The sequence below is a fragment of the Myodes glareolus genome, chromosome 22, assembly GCF_982192425.1.
Source record: "Myodes glareolus chromosome 22, mMyoGla1.1, whole genome shotgun sequence".
NCBI classification, from domain to species: domain Eukaryota; kingdom Metazoa; phylum Chordata; class Mammalia; order Rodentia; family Cricetidae; genus Myodes; species Myodes glareolus.
Window position 1 is genome coordinate 41410371 of NC_142047.1, and position 18560 is coordinate 41428930.

Sequence of the window (18560 nt, forward strand, 5' to 3'; positions counted from 1 at the left end):
TTTGTATAGATCAAACTTTTATTTTTGGTGGAAGGCTATAATTTTTTGTTTTGTTTTGGCATTTAGGACTTATTTTACGTGTCTGGATGTTTTATTTGCATGCATGTCTGTGCACTGTGTACATTTGGTGCCTGCAGAAGCCAGGAGAGGGCACTGGATCCTTGGAACTGGAGATAGAAACAGCTCTTAGCTTCTATGTAGGTGTCAGCTGGATGGAAGCTGAACCGCAGGTCCTGAGTAAGAGCAGCAAGTGCTCTTAACTGCCAGCAGAGCCATCTCTCCGGCTCAGTAGTGGGCTGTTGTTTTAAGTATTGAAGAGCTTAAAGGCAAGCACCACCATGTCCTTGTGTGTTCATTTATTTCTGAAAAAGAAAAAGAGTTGGAAAAATGAGATAGAGACATGTTTTAGTATTCTTTTCCTAGGACCTGTGTGTTCTGTGTACAAGACAGAGACAGCTGGAGAGAACCCCCTGGGAGGCATGTCAGTCACTTCACAGTGATTGAAACCAGGATGCATTGTAAACAGACTTTAGCTTACTAACTGCAAGCAAGTAGGTCCCTCAGCCTTTGTTTTCTTTGAGCAATTCCCCTCTGCCCTAAATCACAAAGAGGTAGTTAAAAGAAACCAGTCTCTGGAGAGTTGGATGCCCTATAGCCAGGGCTAGCCCTAAGAAAGGGTTTATATTGCATAGATGACCTAGAGGAGTATCTTCCAGCTTCCATAGCCGCTGCTCCCCACCCGTCCTGGCAAGCGACCTCATCTGATTTCAGTCATAGTGCAGTATAGTCATACACTCAATGATAGAACTATCCAAGAACGTATGAGGTGAACCTACTTTGTTTTCCTATCCTTGTGGAATAAAGGGAAAAACAAAAGGTCAGGCAAGTTGGAAAAAAGTCACTAGTTTTAACTTACATGTTAGAAAAACAATCTTATTTTCTAGCTTTGGTCTGGTCATCAGCTGGAATGGCTTTGCCCAAGTGATGGCCCACAGAAAGGCCAATTTTGTTCTTTTTCTGCTCCTCTTGAACCTCTTTTTTCAGAACAAATCCTGCCTGGAAGTTGAGGTCAAACATGCTGCTTGGAGTGAAGTAGAGTGGCTTCTCATCCCAGATAGTCTCCAGGCGCTTCTTCCACCCTTCCAGGATCTGCTTCCGGGTCTCTGGTGGGGTATGGGCAATGCTGTACACCACCTGTGGTTCCAAGACCTGGAAGCCACAGAAATGCAGAATGCCACTCTGCAAGACACAGGACACAGAGTTAAGTTGCAGGAGCAGTCTGGCAGTTTGTACTGTAACCAGGCATCAGAAGTTGGTCTGGGGGCTGGAGAGGGGCTCCGTTGGTAACAGGGCTTCCTGTTTTCCAGAAAACCTGGGTTCAATTCCCAGCACCAACATAACAGCTCACAACTGTTTGTACCCCCAAGATCTGACACCCTCATTCCGACATGCATGCAGGCAGAACACCAGAGCACAGAAAATAAATTATAAAAGAAGAAGAAGAAGAAGAAGAAGGAGAAGGAGAAGGAGAAGGAGAAGGAGAAGGAGAAGGAGAAGGAGAAGGAGAAGGAGAAGGAGAAGGAGAAGAAGAAGAAGAAAGTAGTTGTTGTTGGTCTGGGGCTGAGAGCTGCCATGTGGGTACTGAGAATTGAACCCAGGTCCTCTGAACAAGCGACCATTGCTTTTAACTTCTGAGCCATCTTTCCAGCTCACAGCACACCACACTGCACCACCACCACCCTTTTAAAACAAAAAAAAACCGGGGGTGGGAGGACTGAGTAGATGACTCACTGAGTAAAGGCACAAGCCTTGCAAGTCTGATGGTGTGAGTCAGAACCCAGAGCCCGTGTGAAAAAGTGAACGCAGTGGCATGAATCTGTATGCTAAATTAAGATGGGAGGCGGGGACACCAGAACTGCTCAGAAGCTCCTTGGTCTGCTAGTCTCCACTGTACAGTACCACGACAGAAACAAGGGAACCCGGCTGTCTTCCCAAAGTTGTCCTTTGGTACACACACACACACACACACGCACACACACAAACACCCCCCCCCCCCTTTTTCATTAAGGAAAACCAAAATGTTCTGGAGCTGCAGATATAATTCCAGGAAGACAGGGGAGCCCAAGATTTTGGCTGCACATGCTGAGGGCCGGGTGCACTTTGGTTTGACCATGTACCCCAACCGCCTGGGTCACAAGCTCCTGAAGAAAGCCCGGGTGCAGCTGCACCATTGCCAGACTTTCCTCTTCATACCTCGGATCAATTTTCGGTTACTGCCTGGAGGTTTAGACTCTGAGGAAACCTCAGCTATCTAACTCCCCTGGAAGTTCACCCACAACAAGATACCTGCAGTGGCCAGAGGGTGATGTTTATGTCCCCGTGGATGCCGTTAACAGAGTACATGGAGTCGTTACTCCCAGTGGTGAAGGAAAGCAAGGCCTTCTTATTCTGAAAGAGAAAAATGTGTCACCCCCTCCTCTCCTGGGACCCAGTGAGTTAATGAACGGGGCCCCAGGGAGAGGGGTGATTGAGTCCATCCTATGGGTGCTATCATTTCAGCTCCTCTGCAGCTTCGGCCTGACTCTGCACGTGTTCCAGTTGTGGCTGTGACCGGCACGTGGCTGTGGAGAGCCATGGCTGCAGCACAAATCACACATCACTTCAAACATTAGCAGATGACTCGCCATGGTAGATGGCCCAGCATGGTGGCACATGGCTTTAATCCCAGCACTCAGGAGCCACAGGCAGGAGGATCTGAGAGATTGAGGTCAGCCTGTTACAGAGTGAGTTCCAGGACAGCCAGGGCAACACAGAAAAACAAAGCAAAATAACAAAAATATTGACGGTACACGTCTTTAATTCCAGATCTCAGGAGGCAGAGGCACGTGGCTCTCTGTGAGTTCCAAGCCAGCCTGATCTGCAAAGTGAGACCCTGCGTCAGTTTTTTTTTTTAATTTAAATTAAAAAGAAAAAAAAGTCACAAGATCTTTCTTGCCACTGTTTGGCCTCCAAACAACAATTTTTTTTGTTGTTGCTTTGTTTTGTTTTAGTTGTTTTAATTTTGTCCACGCAGGATCTCAAGTATTCCAGGCTGCCCTAAAACTCTGTTGATAGCTGAGGATGACCTTGAACTCCTGATCTTCCCACCTCTACTTCCCAAATGGGATTTTAGGTGTCTGGCACCATGTCAGCAAAATTTTCATTTTATTTTTGCTATGAAAAATCTCAAACATGAAGAGAAAAATGGCACAGCAAGTGTCCACCAGACATCTAAAAGTCTGGTTCTTCTGTCCTTCGCCACTCAGCAATCCCGTCCGCACTCACTTTTTCATTTTCTCTGGAAGACTCTAAAACACATTCCAAGGGCTGGTGGGGTAGCTTAGCTGGGGAAGGAGCTTGTCACCAAGACTGACAACCTGATCTTGTACCCCAGTCTGCACGTTGACCTCCATATACACACTGGGGCATGTGTGTGTCCCTCCCACATAAACAAACAAACTAGAGGACCAGAGATGGTCTAGGGCATAAGAGCACTTGCTGCTCTCCAGTCAACCCAGGTTCATTTCCCAGCACCCACATGGTGGCTCACAACTGCCTTGTAACTCCAGTTACAGGGGACCTGATGCCCTTTTCTGGACTCTCTGGGTGCTCTACATATGTGGTACACAGACATACAAGCAGGCAAAACACCTATACACATGAAATAATAAATAAGTAAGTCTAAATAAAATTCAAATCCAAAACATGTTATTTTTTGACTTATAAGAGCTGTCCAATGCTCCCTGGTCTTAGAGTCCAGCTGTGTTCTCAGGGCCGAGTCTACCCAGGAAATGCCCAATGGTTCACCTACCCGGAAAGGACCGTGGTCATACATGGTGGCATATGTGTAGGCGAATTCCCGCACGAACACTCGCTCAAACCAGCCTTTCATAATGGCGGGCACTCCAAACCAATACAGAGGGAACTGTGGGAAAGAAGACACCTAAGGTCAGCTCTGGGCACTCCCCTGCGGTCCCTTCCACCCACGGCCAGGAAGAGTTCGGGTGCTGAGCAACTGTCCACAGAGTCACCATAGAGCACGGTCACCCTGTGGTTCCCTCAGGGAAAGTTAGCACATTTAGCAAAGACAGGGATAACCAGGGAAAGTGCCTTGCTCCCTTAGTATAAACTATTTGGTGAGGCTGGGCTGCAGGATTGTTGAATGCCAAAGGTTTGAGGCCAACTTGGGTAGCATAACACAGACACACACAGACACACACAGACACACACACACACACACACACACACAGAGACCTCCCCCACAGACACACACAGTAAAGCAGGATGTGTTAGCGAGCATCTGTTATCCTAAACCTCAGGAGGCAAAGGCAAGATATTGAGGCTTTAGGGCCAGCATGGGCTACATACCTAGGCCATCTCATAAAAGCAAGAAGAGAAGAAATGTAACAGGGCATGGTGGCAAACAGACACAACCCCAGCAACTCAGAAGGCTGAGGCTGAAAGAATGTGAGTTCAAGGCCAGCCCAGGTAACATAGTGGTATTCAAAAATAGTCCCATCACTCAGGAGGCAGAGGCAGGTTGATCTCTGTGAGTTTGAGGCCAGCCTGGTCTACACAGAGAGACCCTGTCTCAAAACAAACAAAAACTAAAGGAAAATATATGGTAGTGCCTAATTCAAGAGAAAATTCTGTCCTGGATCTTGACCCTCTTTTTTTCCTCCTAAAAGCTACAACCATTGGCTGGGTGTGAACAAAGTCACAAGCAAATAAGATCCGTTTCCGTGGAATCCAACTGGTAGCAAAGGCCAAGTAGCAAGGACTGCTGGCGAGTTTCCCTCTGCACGAGCAATGACTGAATATTTTCTCAAGAGCTTGTGTTAGCAGACGTCCTTCCCAGTTGAGCCTCCCGTGTGCACACAGACCTGCAATCCCATCATCTAGAACAAACATAGTCACTCAGAGTGTAGGCCACTGGTCACTGTGACTAAGGTGTATCAGGGGCCCCATGAGAAAGTCTTATGTAGGGTGCTGTTCAATGACAGAGCACACACGTTTGCCATGCAAACAAGTCTGAGGCCCTCTCATCCATCCCCACACCCCGAAACTGTATCTTGTCTGCCTTCTGGTCCCAGTAAAAGCTGAGGAGACTCTGCTCAAGTCTTCACTCTCCTCAAAACATGGTTCAAAACTCATGAACACATCCAGGAAGAAAGTCAGGATAGAGAAAATTTATAGGGCTTGGAGACACGGCTCAGTCGGTAAGGAGCTGGTCTCACAAGCACGAGTGCCTGAGTTCGGTTCCCGAGCACCCCTGTGAAAAGCTGGTGTGGCCTCCCATGCGTCTAATTCCAGCAACAAGGAAGTGGGGAGTTGTAGACAGGTGGATCCCTGTGGCTCTCCGGCCAGCCAGCCTCACTGCAACTGAGCTCCAGGCCAATGAAAGATCCTGTCCCAAATGAAATGGCTGCTATTCCATCTTCTGGCCAACACACCTCCAGACACCCCACCCCTATACACACAAAAATCAAAACCAAAAAATTTTCAGAGCTAAATAGGTTTCTTCAATATTCAAAGGGTTCTTGACTTACAGTAAAGGACTGCAGAAGTCAGAGTTCAGGAATGCTTTTTTTGTTTTTGTTGTTTTGGTTTATATTATTATTATTATTTGTTTTTTTTTCAAGAAAGGATTTCTCCATGTAACAGCACTGGCTGCCCTGGAACTCACTTTGTAGACCAGTCTGGCGTCGAATTCACAGAGCTCTATCAGCCTCTGCCTCCCAAGTACTGGGATTAAAGGTGTGCGCCACCACTCCCTGGCTGTGATTTGTTTTTAAAGACATAGTCTCTTAAGATGAGCATGGTGACACACACATTAGATCCCAGCACTCGGGAGGTAGAGGCGGATGGATGTTTGAGTTTGAGGGCAGCCAGATGTACAGAGCGAACTCCAGGGCAGCCAGGACTACACAGGGAAACCTTGTCTCAAAAACAACAGCAACAACAATAAGCAAACACACAAACAAAAAGACATAGTCTCACATAGACCAGGCTAGCTCTGAACTTGCTGTGTATGTAGCTAAGGCTGACCTGCATTCACTTCTCCTGTGTTGGGATTACTGCTGTGTGCTACCATACTCGGCTTGGAGGTCAATTTCCTAACTGGAGTGAGAAACAGGACTGAAGCTGGGTCCATGGTGCTTACATTTTCCTGCGATGCACTAGCGGCAGTGCCTGATTTGCTGTCGAGTCTTTCACATGAGTACAGACTGTGAAGAGACTCACACGTTGGTGGAAGACAAAGCTGAGGCTCACACAAGTGCCTTTTATGTCTAAACATGGTGACTCAGAGACAAGAACTGGAAGCCACTCCTGTTGCTCCCCTTGGCTGCACTACCATAAGATGGAGAAGCTGTCCTGTGTGGCTCAGTGATGGAGTATGGGCATAGCAGGCAGGAAGCCTTCCCTGGATTTGATCCTTAGCACTATATAAACTGGATGCGACATGCCTGTAACTCCAAACAGAGTGGGGTGGGGTGGGGGCGGGGCAGCGGGCACACATAATCCTCACATCATCTGCTGGTGGTACCTTGGCTTGAAGGAGAATAAACCTCCAGCAGGGTCAGCCATGCTGCAGGGAAGCTGCACATGCGCAGCAGTCACTGTCACCCCCAAACTGTCCGGGATACAAAAGGAGCAAAAGTACAAACTTTAAGAGAGCCCACAGGGAGAGTCCACTATCCAGGCACACTGCGGAGAAAAGCTGGGGACTTCTGTGTTATCCTCGGGGCTGTATTCCCACATGAAAGTGTAATTAACCCCAGTGCTCAGGAGACAGAGTTCCGGGTCGTTCTAAACTCAGAAGAGTGTGCCAGAGCTAGGAATGTCGGTACATCTGTACTCCCAGAGCTCAGGAAGCAGAGGCAGGAGGATCACTGAAAGTTTGAAGCCAGCCTGCTCTCCATAGTGAGTTCCAAACAAGCCAGGGTGTCATAGCGATACTGTGTCTCCAAAAACCAAAGTGAGGACTGGTCAGCAGATAAAGTCGCTAGCCACCAAGCTTGATGACTTGAATTTGATCCCCAGAACTGCATTGTGGAAGGAGAAAACCAACTCCTGAAAGTAGTCCTCCAGGCACAAAGGGCAAGTGTGCATACACACACACACACACACACACACACACACACACACACACACACACAATTAAATAAGTACGCAAAGCACAGGAAGCTAAGCTGGGTACCATTTGTGAACCTATGCAGTGTCAGCCCCTGACTGACATCATTTTTTCAGAGAGAATGCATACAGTGACAGGTTCAGGGCACTAAGGACAAACTCCCCAGACATTGCTTTCTTATGATCTCTGCCCTAGCCATACCTGAAATATCAAGAGGTCTGCAGCTTCCAGCTTTTTCTGTTCAGTCACGATATCTGGGCTCAGGCGGCCTTCTTTATGGGCTAGAGCCGTCTCAAAAGCATACTGAAAGTTTTGGGGGTCCTTCAGCTTACCTGTCGGGAGGAAAGAGAGGCTAAGGCTGGGCCACAGGGTCCACGGTCAGCGGAGAGAGACAGTTCTTACCTGAGACGTCCTTTCTGGAAGCAACGGGGTTGAAGTTCATAGCATAGAGGTCAGATTCAGTCACCTCCCATCCTTTCTTCTTCAGAACACTTACGGCAGCCTCCTTCATGGCATAGTTGAATGAAGTCTTCTCCTCATGGGCCAATATGATCAGGGCTCTCCTCACTGTTTAGATACAACAAAGTGAGACACGGAAGAGAGATTCAAACAGGTTGAATGAGTCTCTCATCTAAAATGCTTGAGACTAGACATGTTTCCACCTTGATTCCTTAGATTAGGGAACAGTGGCTAAGTTTATCAATTAAACAGCTCTAATCTGAACATCTGAAGTTCAGTGGGCTGGTGAGATGCTTCAGCAGGTGGTGGTGCTTGCTGTCACACCTGATGACCTAAGACCAATCCCCAGGACCCACATGGTGGAAGGAGAGAACCGGCCTCTGAGGTTATTCTCACTTCCACATGGAGTTTGTATATGCACGCGCGTGCACACACACATACACATATTCCCAATAAATGTAATTTACTCATTTTTAAAAATGTGAAGTCCAGAGCTGGAAAGTGTTGGTGCACACCTTCAATCCCAGCACTCAGGATTCAGAGGTAGGCTGATTTCTGTAAGTTTGAGACCAACCTGGTCTCCAGAGCGAGTTCCAGGACAGGTTCCAAAGCTACAGAGAAACCCCGTCTTGAAAAAGAAAACTTTATATATGTAAAGGTTTATTTGGTTCACAACAACACTAGAGGTAGGGAGGAGGCTGCGCCTGGAGAGGGTCTTCCTGCTGGTGGGAACTCTGGAGAGTCCTAGGACATCACTGGGTAACATAACAAGAGGGACAGATTCAAGGCAGACTCCCCACTCTAAAGCAATCTCTCCACACATTAGTCTACAGATCTAGGAAGGACTTAGATCATTTCTGAGGACAGAGTTGCTGTAACCCAAACACCTCTCACCCCTGGGAGAGAGGGCCTCAAGTAGCCCAGGCTAGCTTCAAATGCACTGTATAGTACAGGATGGCCTTGAACCTCTGGTCCTCCTACCTCTACCTCCCAAATTCTGGGACCTCCATGTCTGCCCCCAATCACCTCGTTAATGCTCCATTTAGTTCTTACTTACAATATCTCACCATAGTGATCAGATTCCATTGTCTGATGTGTGTGCTTATTCATACGTGTGACACACATGTGTCTGCGTGTACATGTGGAGACTAGAGGACGACATTGGGTATCATTCCCCAGGCACCTTTATCCTGTTTGAAACACGGTCTCTCACTAGCACAGAAGTTTCCAAGTAGACCAGGCTGGCTGTCAGCGATCCTGAGGGACTTTCTTGGCTCTGTTTCCCAGTCTTGAGATGATAAGCACGTGCTCCTTCACCTCGCCTTCTTTTGAAAACCCTGGGTCTAGGGATCTGAGCTCAGGTCCTCATGCTTGCAGGGCGAGCGCTTCACTGACTGAGCCACTGGCATGGTAACCGCTAGGGTGTTTAGACGCCTACAGAGTTCGGTCCTGCACGGTCCAGTCACTGTCAAGACTGACCTACTGAGCGTACATAAACTAGTTCCAACAGTCATTTCTGTAACATCAGCGTCTGGGAAGCCGAGGCAGGAGGACTGCCACAAGTCCCAGGAAAGCCTGGGCTACAGTGCAAGACCCTGTTTCAAAAACAATATTCGAGTGTTCCTGCTTCTTCCTCAATAATCCTCATTTCTGTGTGGACACAGAAATATACAATGTTCTGTGAGATAGTATGCTTTTTTTTATTTTTGAGATGAGTCTCATAACCCAGGCTCGCCTTTAGCTCAACATATAACTGAAGACATCTCTGAATTTCAGATTTTCCTATCCCTCCCTCATAAATGCTGGTGATTGTGGACTGGAAAATAGAAAATAAAAAGTTATTATTTATTTATTAAGGTTTTTTTTTTGAGACACGGTTTATTAGACCAGGTTGGCCTAGACCTCGCAGAGATCCTCTGCCTCCTGAGTGCTGGGATTAAAGGCCTGTACCACCGCTTCCTGGATAATTTGTATTTCGAAAACCTGTGTGCTTGTTAGTTTTGCCAACTTGGCACAAGCTAGATCACCTGGGAGGAGAAAACTTCAGCTGTTGAAAAACTTCCTCCACCAGACTGCCCTGGGTTGTGTCTATGGGACAGTTTCTTCATTAATGATTGATTGAGGAGCAATCAGCCCACTGTGGCTGGCCCCAGCCCTTTGGGAGCAGTCCAGGGTTGTGTTAGAAAGTAGGTCCCTCCCTTTGGAAGCAGTTCAGGGTTTGTTAGAAAGCAGGGTTTGGTTACCAACAATCCTATAAACAGCATTCCTCAGGCCTCTGCTTCAGCTCCTACCTGCAAGCTCCTGACCTGCCCTCCCTCAGTGATGGACTGTTAGCTGAACTGTGAGCGGAAACACATCCTCTCCTCCCCCAGGTGCTTTGGATCCGGGCTTTCTCATCACAAGAGAAAAAGAAACTAGGACTGAAACCGGCCACAGAGCGGGCTCGTTGCCCTGATGGACCTCACAGCGTTGTTTTGAGGGCTGTGGAAGGATTTTGGAGCTTTGGGCTGGAAGAGCTATTGCGCGCTCCGAGCTTGAGGAGCCCTAGTGGGAGCTTGGAAGATAAGAATGCCCAGCTCAGTGCAGATGGAGGCCTGGCTAGTGAGGGAAGGTTGAGAGTCCCTCAAAGACTCTAGAAGGGCTGTTCTGTGATGTTTTATATTGAGACTCGGTGGCTTCTGGTCAGCTGAAGAACTGGCTGTGGTTGGCAAGGGTCCAGCATCACTGAAGTGGATGAACCCTTTCCTTTACCGGGACATCCGATGCTGGTCAGCTGCAGCTAAAAAAAAAAAAATCACCTGTTGCTAAAAGGATAACAGCATTGAAACGAAATCTCGGGGTCAGCCCTCAGAAGCTGTGGTCCTAGAACAGGGGAACAAGACTGCGCCTCAAGCTGGCATCTGGACTTGCTAATGCATTAGCATCACCCAGGTGGGACTGGTTTTGAAGGCTGAAGGGGTCATGGAGAGTAGCTGAAGCCTGGCACTGGGAGAGACCAGGGGAGGCCATTGGTGAAGGTGCAGCCTCGGTCACAGTGGAGACCCCAGGGTGTCGGAGACACGAGGACTGTGGGATGACCATTGAGGAAGCAGCAGGTGTGGAGTGGAGCTGTCCTGAGCCAGGAGACAAGCTGCGTGAGCTGCAGGTGATACGACCAGGGAGGCAGGACTACTGAACTCTCTGGAGTCCCAGATCTCCCACACAAAGCCATCTACACTGCTGGATGTTGCTTTCGCTTTGCTCGGATTGTAACTCTGCCCTGACGCTTTCCTCTCAGAATAGGAAGAATTTAACTGTTTCTTGATCGTTACAGGAACATACAGTTAAGAGACTTTGGATATCTTAAGGAAACATTGAACTCGTAAGGTATTGAAAATAAGGCGTGTGGCTTTTAAAAGGTGAGCTGTTTTACACTGTGACGTTAGTATAAGATCTTGGAGGACAAGAAAAGGGTAATGGTTTAGTAGTGATATGTCCGTTTGTCGAGTGGACAGAGGGTCAATAGGAATTGCCTCCACCAGACTGGCCTGTGGCCAAGGGGAGTCATTTTCTTGATTAGATATTGATGTGGGAGTGTCGGTTCATTGTCCTTGGTGTCACCCTAGGGCAGGTGTGGCTGGGCAGTGTGAGAAAGTCGGGAGAGCAAGCCAGGAAACAGTTCTTCTGCCTCAGGTCCCACCTCCAGGTCCCTGCCTCAGTTTCCCTCAGTGCCGTGAACTGAAACACGCCCTTTCCTCCGCAAGTTGCTTTTGGCCAATGTTTGAGCACAGCAACAGGAAGCAAACCAGGGCGCCTGAATTCTAGCCGCTGTCGTCATTTTACTGTTTCACGTTGAGCCTTGTTAATCTCCTTTAATTTACAAACTAAGTTTAGTCAGGCATGGTGGCACACAGCTGTAACCCCAGCGCTGGGAAGAGAGGCAGGAGGATCAGGAATGGAAGATCAGCCCAGACCAAATTGAGTTCGAATCCAGTCTGGTCAGAATGAACGAGTGGATGAACGGATAAACAAACATTCAACTGAATCGCAGCCAGGGGTATAAGAGAAATGTAATGTGCATGGTCTGCGGTGCCAATACAGGGGTCTTACACATTTGCCCCTCGTGCATAAGTGGAGAGCAGCATACAAAGAGAAACTAGCGGACAGCCTTACCCGCTGCTGGAAACTCTTCCCTGCTGGCTCTCCCAGCAGTTCCTGGTAGAGCTCAGTGGACACTCCCAGTTTCCTAGAAACTACAATGGTACCATGCCAACCTCAGCGCCGACCTCGTCCCCTGACTGCTTCTAGCAAGGGAAGATCCTGAGTGTGTTTGTGGGGGCTGCAGTAGTTTTAGAGGGGAAGTTACTACAAAAAGGTAGACTTCTGCCCCAACTGGAAATGCTGCCTAAACTTTAACGCTGCCCAGACTCAGAGCCAGCCGCTGTAGGGCAGCATTAGTCCTGGCCGCTAGTTGCTCAAGTAGCAGTAGATACCAGTTAGGTTCTAGACAAGTGTGGTTGTGACCTCCAAGGACCTCTTCCCATACTTACCCCCTGGGATGATGACACAGTGGGGAGACTGTCACAAAAAGAGGCCAAAGAGAAAATCAGATTTCCCCTTCCAGGGTCGCAGTAGAAACTGTCCAGGGCCAGGCAGGCTGGAGTGGGGTTCCAGTTCTATTACACTGCTTCCCAGCTCCAGCCCAACCCCATCTCCCCTTCTTCTTGTTTTCTTCCAGAACTTGACAGTCCCCCTTTTTCTTTTCTTTTTTTTTTTTTTAAGACAGAGCCTTTCTCTACTATGTAACTCTGGCTTTCCTGGCACTCACTTTGTAGAGCAGGCTGGCCTCAAACTTGAAGAGTTCTGCGTGCCTCTGCCTCTCGAGTGCTAGAATTAGAGGTGTGTGCCAAGCCCAGCAAGAGTCCCTATAAATTGCCTCTGCATTGCTAAATGTTAGCACTTATTTCCAAATGCTGAAATACTCTCTGGCCTAAGCTGGGGGATGTGCACAGAGCTGAGGTGGTAGAGAGCTCACCTAGCATGCACGAAGTCTGGTTTCAATTTGGCTCCCATTGTCATATAAACCAGGCATGGCAGTGCACAGATACGATCCTGGCACTCAGGCAGTGGAGGCAAGAGGCCCCTAAGTTCAAGGCCAGTCTTTGCTATGCAGCAATTTTATGGCCGGCTTGGGCTACACGTGGCCCTATCTCTAAATAGGTCAGCTCTGTTAGGGAAGGGACATGGAAGGGGCAATGCTCGAGTTGCCCTGGGTGAGGATGAGCCGCAGAATAATCTGCCTCTCTGGCTGGGAACAGAAGCTTCCCTTCCAGAAACCAGCCAAGGCTCATCCAGGACCCTAATCACTTCCCTTTTTCCTCTTTGAGCAAGGAACAAAACTCATAGCAAGCTCCTGCATACTCCCCTGGATGAATCAGGCTGGAATTGGCACTGCACTCACCTGCCATGGCTCCAGATATTGAGGGTGGATGCAGTACCAGATGTTGACTGGCCGAGCAGCTGGTTGCCAGGACGACCCTGCAGAGTCCTGAGAGATCCTTTGGACTGCAGCCTGGGATGAGCACTTGTTGGATTTATGTCTTGCCTAAGGGCCCTACCTGCTGGGTGGGGCAGCCCTACCCACCCTGGGAGGCAGCCCTGCCCACAGTGTGGGGCACCTAGCAAAGGCGGGGCTGGGTTCCCCAACTCAGAAGCACTGGGCAGAGGTACCAAGTTACAGGATGGGAGAAGCCATTTAGGGCTGTAATAGGACGCCTGCACATGGAAGTCAAAAGGGTTCCCTGGGATGCAGGGAGTGAGAAGGGGATCTGAGGATGTGGGAACATATGGGATAAATTTAACTGCCCTCTGCTGGAGACTTCCTGGGTACAAAATGTAAATTTCCGACAGAAATTACCGGAACTTTGTTGGCCCTGCCTGCATGTCCCGCCTATATGGATTAATGGATTAATCTTTACTCGACCCTGAAAAGTAGCCTTTGTCAGCAAAGGGAAGGGTGGGGTTGGTAAAATCCTGGCTCAGATTTTGCCAAGTCACTATGACTCTACACTTAGCGCCCACAGATTTACACAAGTCACCGTGACTCTAGACTGAGGGCCCACAGATTTGCACAAGTCACCGTGACTCTAGACTGAGGGCCCACAGATTTGCACAAGTCACCGTGACTCTAGACTGAGGGCCCACAGATTTGCACAAGTCACCGTGACTCTAGAGTGAGCCTCCACAAACTTTATACAAGTCACGTAAAGCGGCCCGAGAGATGACGCTGCTGTTTAGTGAACGGGCTGCTTTTCCAGAGGACCCTATGGTTCCCAGCAACTCATGGGGCTGCTTTTTCAGAGCATCCTTTGGTTCCCAGCATCTCATAGGGACTGCACAACTAGTTGTAACTCAGCTCCAGGGAACCAAGCATCTTCATCTGACCTGACCTCAGTCGGGGAGGTAGGATTTGTTGGGTCTTAAACCTTGTACCTAAGAGATTTGACCTCCTGTCTAACTGAGGTTCCTATTTAACAAGTTAAAGCAGACTTGGCATGTTCTCCCAGCATCCCTCAGTCCTTACCTGTCACAGGGTATGGCTGGCATACCCTGCCCCCTGCCCTGAAAGCATCAACACAGGGCTGCCTGCCTTTACCCCAAGCAAGCAGTTCTTCCCTATATAATCCAGACATTTGGACTACACCGGTCCTCTTTACCCTTTACCCTCTGGCCTCTTGGTCTCCCTGGTTTCCTGGCTCTCCCCTCCTTGTTCTCCTATAAGGCCAGGCTCAGGTTACTATTCACTCTGGACTCTCCCAGATGTCTCTGCCTCTGGCTGTGCTCTCCCTTTCATCGACAATAAACCTCCTTCTCCACCACACCTAGGAGCAGTCACGTCTCCTTTTCTATTTTTCATTCAGCATCTCGAGTTGCAGTCATCCCCAGTGTTGAGGTCAGGCTGTGCACTACTCTAAGTCCCTCCATAGTGCATAAAACAGTGGTACATCAGGCAGGGCCCTGCTTCATAGAATCCATTTTACTTAGAAACGATTTCATCTGTCCCACCATCCATCCAGCATAGACTAGAAATGAGTTAGTCCTGAGAATAGAAAGGACACCTCCTTAGCTTTACTGGAGAGACTTACAACAGGGAGGGGCACGTGGGATAGCAGGCAAGGAGGTCCTTGTGCTCACGGGTAGGCACTCGGGGAACCAGGAATGCTAAGCACACACTGTTGTCTCTAAAGGGAGAGATGGATAACCTGTTATCTGCCCAGAAAGCTGGGAACAGATGGCTGAATAGCCTGGAAACTTGGGCTATCTCTGTAGCCAAGACTACACCAGCTCCTCCCCAGACCCTATCTCAAACTTCCCTTCTCAGTTAATCTATAGAACTAATCTTTATGGAAGATGGCATTTGTACTTAACAGAGAGTCTTGATGTGGTCATGTATTCAGCTTTGCTGTGCACATGAGATTGAGTGAATTATCACCAGGAAACTTCACCAAATTGTGCTGTGCTTAAAAATGCCTCAGTTAAACTGCTTGGCATCAGACCTGACGTCTGAACCACCGTCGGATTGCTACTCTGCTGGCTGTGGTGTTTGCAGAGACCCCACGACATGGGTGCATTAAAATCGTCTCAGGGAATCCAGGCCCAAGGACTTACCAGGCACTCTAGGTAGAGAAAAGGGCATAACTCTCTCACCTGGACTCAAGTGGTGTCCCCTAAGACTGCAATGGCAGGAGGTGGGGCATAGCTGAGGGGTAGAGCCCTCACCTAGCACGTGTGAGACCTTGGGTTCGATTCTGAGTAGTCCAGAAAAGGCAAGCCATAAACAAACAGACAGACAGACAGACAGACAGACAAACAAACAAACAAACAAACCAACCCTGTGATGACATGACTGCACAGCGGCCTATCATCTGATGGTGGTGTGCGTGGTGAGAACCACCGAGGACTCCCCTCTTCTGCCCTGTCCCTCAGCGCTGACAGAGCCTCCTGGCCTGCCTGTCCATCCACCTGCCTGCCTGTCCATCCACCTGCCTGCCTGTCCATCCACCTGCCTGCCTGTCCGGACCTGGTCCTGACCCCTGCTGTTCCCTGCTTCTGACCCATTTCTTGCTCTGCACTCGGCTCAGCCTTTTCCTCTCACATGTGAATTCCTCATTCTCAAACCTGACTTCAGCAGCAGTTCCACCATTGCTCCTTCCAGACATGGGCCTCGCTCCTTAGCTATGGAGCCTTTTCCCCAGCACACTGTTGAAACCCTTGCACTCTGCAGCAGCTTCCTTTCCTTAACCTGACTGCATGTGGAGAGATGTGTAGCTACACTCACAGTGTGATGTGAGTTAATATGAGCAATTAAAATAGGAATAAAGCCAGGCGATGGGGTGTATAATTTAATCCCAGCACTTGGGTATCAAAGGCAGATGAATCATTGTGAGTTCAAGGCCAGCACGGTCCACAGAAAGAGTTCCAGGACAGCCAGAACTACATAGAGAAACCTTGTCTTGGAAAGTCAAAATTAAACAACAAACAAACAAGAAAGACTGGAATAACAAAACAACATGTGACTTGGCCATGCTACCAAGGTAGGCGAACTTCCACAAATTGCCATCATTAAAACTGTTCAGTCTTACAACTTCACTGTTATTCAATAAACTCTGACATGGAAGAAATAGGTGAGTATATTCTTCTTTGTGAGGTGACAGGCCAGTGACTGATGGATCTCAGTGGATTCTCATTTTGGCCAGTGCAAAGCCAAAATGAAAATGCTGAGATGGTAGGGAGAGCAGAAAGATAGATCAGCTTAAGCAGGAAGGAGAACTAGGGCATCCTCTCTCCAGTAGTGTGCTTCTCAACCAAAGAAAAGGGGGAATTTATAGAGAGCTAACACTTGTTCCTCTGGATGGTATTTTAGGGAGGGCACATCCCTGAACATGTCCAGGTTGTGCCATAAAGCTTCATCTGGAATAAAAGGACACCTGTCAGTAACACAGAGACTCCCATTGAAGGTGCCAGCTCTGCTTAGCTGCAAACAGTGTGAAGCCACTGAAGCTACAAGAGACCTTGTTTCAAAAGAAAACATAGGAGCTGGGGTTAGAGCTGTGTCTGTAGAGGCTCTCTGCTTCCTGACTGTGGATTCAATGTGACCAGCCGCCTTCAGCTCCTACTGCCATGGCTGCTTTGCCAGGACAGTCACTACCCTCCAACAGAGCTCTGCTAACCTAACAAGTCACTGTTGTTTTAGCAGCAGGCAAATAACGAATGCGCCACAATACAGTGTTGAACACTGGGTTTTCCTGTGTTGCCAAACATTTTGTGGCTGAGAGCAATGTCTCATGTTGTCTCTCAGGTGTAAAGAAGAGCCAACATAAGAACCAGAGCTCTCAGTTTAAAGGAAATAAGCAATGGTTTATTCTGGAGTCATTTAGAGTGAGCATGGCCCAGGAATACAAATTTAGGTTACCCATAATTCCTTGTTCCCATGTGGAAGCCATTTCACAGGGTTCGTGCAGTTTTATAGAACAAAAAAGTCATAAGTCAGGGCAACTTTACAATGCATTTGTGGGTACACCAGAGTGGAGGTATATCAAGATGGGGGGATGTTTTATAGTCTGAAGGGGTGAACTGATGACATTCTTAGAGCTCTCGGTTTGTAAAAGCTAATGTTCTGCTAAATTAATAGCTTCAAGGAGGTTTTTGTTTATTATCATGAGATGTTAGTTCCAATAGAGTGGGAGCCGGGCAGTGGTGGCACACACCTTGAATCCAGCACTCAGGAGGCAGAGGCAGGCGGATCTCCAGAGTTCCAGGCCAGCCTGGTCTACTGAGTGAATACCACACAGCCAGAGTATTCACACAAAGAAACCAGGTGTGGTAGCCCAAGCCCATAATCCCTGTTCTCAGAAGGTAGGGGCAGCAAGATCAGAATATCAAATATGCAAGGTGGTAGTGGATGCCAAGTGGTGGTGGCACATGCCTTCAATCCTGGCGCTTGGGAGGCAGAGGTAGGCTAATCTCTGTGAGTTTGAGGCCAGCCTGGTCTATAGCGTGAGTTCCAGGATATGTTCTAAAGCTACAGAGAAACCCTGTCTTGAAAAATGGAAAAAAAATTATTGTGGGTAAATAAGTTTATTTATGAGTTTGTTAGGCTTACTTATATAGTATGGATAAGGGTTTGCTTGCAGAATATGCATGATGCCAAAACACCACATCACCAACAGTATTCTCCCTATGGAGCCTGGGATGGAGTCCTCTCTTCAGTTAACCGAAGGAGCAGGACAAACTCCAATTTGAAAAAGAACTTTATTTGAAACAGGGCCAAACTGGGGGAGTGAGTACAGCCCCAGCAAAGACATAAACAGTTCCAAGGATAACCACAAACTATGCTTGCTCTGGGCAAAGTGACTCCCAAACAATTCTCTCCAAACAAATTTGCTTGCTTCAAATGTTCTTGTGAGTGTCTGATTAACCACTGTTATGAAATTCTAGTCTGCTCACAGTTACTGTTTTGAAATTCCTCTATACATCAACCAACGAATTCAAAGGTTATATGCCTTTAACCAATCCTGAAATGCCAAGGCTTAATACTGCCTTGCGGTTTTTCCCTTTAAAAATCTTTTACCCCCGAAGGCTCCGGCTAGAGTGTCAGATTAAGGTCCTAGTTAGCTAACTTGTAATCAATAAACCCCGTTTGCATCGGATACCGGCTCTGTGGTGGTCTTTGGGGGTTCCGTGTTATATCCTCGAATACCACCCAAGATCACAAGACCGTGTCCAGTTGGTGGAGAATTTCACACAGCTGGTAGGGATGCTGGAATTTCTTTCTGTGCCTGGTTCCACGCTCTGGGGGCTTTTCCTTGATGGAGTCACAGTGTATTAGCGTCACCTGGTGGTCACAGATGAGACATGATTTTGCTCGACTTCGCTGTTACTCCTGCCC

General features: G+C 48.2%; 1 protein-coding gene and 1 long non-coding RNA gene across 3 annotated transcripts in view; one reads left to right on the plus strand and one right to left on the minus strand.

Moving 5' to 3' along the window:
- Nucleotides 1-13232, minus strand: LOC148118530 (NAD(P)H dehydrogenase [quinone] 1-like). 2 transcript variants are annotated; one of them, XM_087900406.1, is made up of 7 exons: nucleotides 13074-13232; nucleotides 7577-7741; nucleotides 7376-7506; nucleotides 3851-3964; nucleotides 2347-2448; nucleotides 917-1239; nucleotides 1-362 (listed from the first exon to the last, which is right to left on the minus strand). In XM_087900406.1, exons 1-6 carry the CDS (start codon nucleotides 13078-13080, stop codon nucleotides 934-936), a joined length of 825 nt encoding a protein of 274 aa, XP_087756532.1. In that variant the 5' UTR covers nucleotides 13081-13232; the 3' UTR covers nucleotides 1-362; nucleotides 917-933. The 2 variants fall into 2 exon arrangements, with proteins under 2 accessions (XP_087756532.1, XP_087756531.1); XM_087900405.1 differs by lacking the exon at nucleotides 13074-13232 and adding an exon at nucleotides 8691-9470.
- The window catches only part of LOC146890161 (uncharacterized), a 26058-nt gene continuing 17357 nt past the window's right edge, over nucleotides 9860-18560 (plus strand). Inside the window, exon 1 of the long non-coding RNA XR_014999035.2 lies at nucleotides 9860-11031. This is a non-coding gene — a long non-coding RNA (uncharacterized LOC146890161). The remainder of the gene's footprint in view (nucleotides 11032-18560) is intronic.

Excerpts from the sequence above, each read along its gene's own strand:
- LOC148118530 (XM_087900405.1), bottom strand. Across the intron at positions 3,965-7,375 it reads CAGACCTCTTGATATTTCAG|TTCCCTCTGTATTGGTTTGG; the intron begins GTATGGCTAGGG and ends TCTTTCCCACAG. Across the intron at positions 2,449-3,850 it reads ATGACCACGGTCCTTTCCGG|AATAAGAAGGCCTTGCTTTC; the intron begins GTAGGTGAACCA and ends TTTCTCTTTCAG.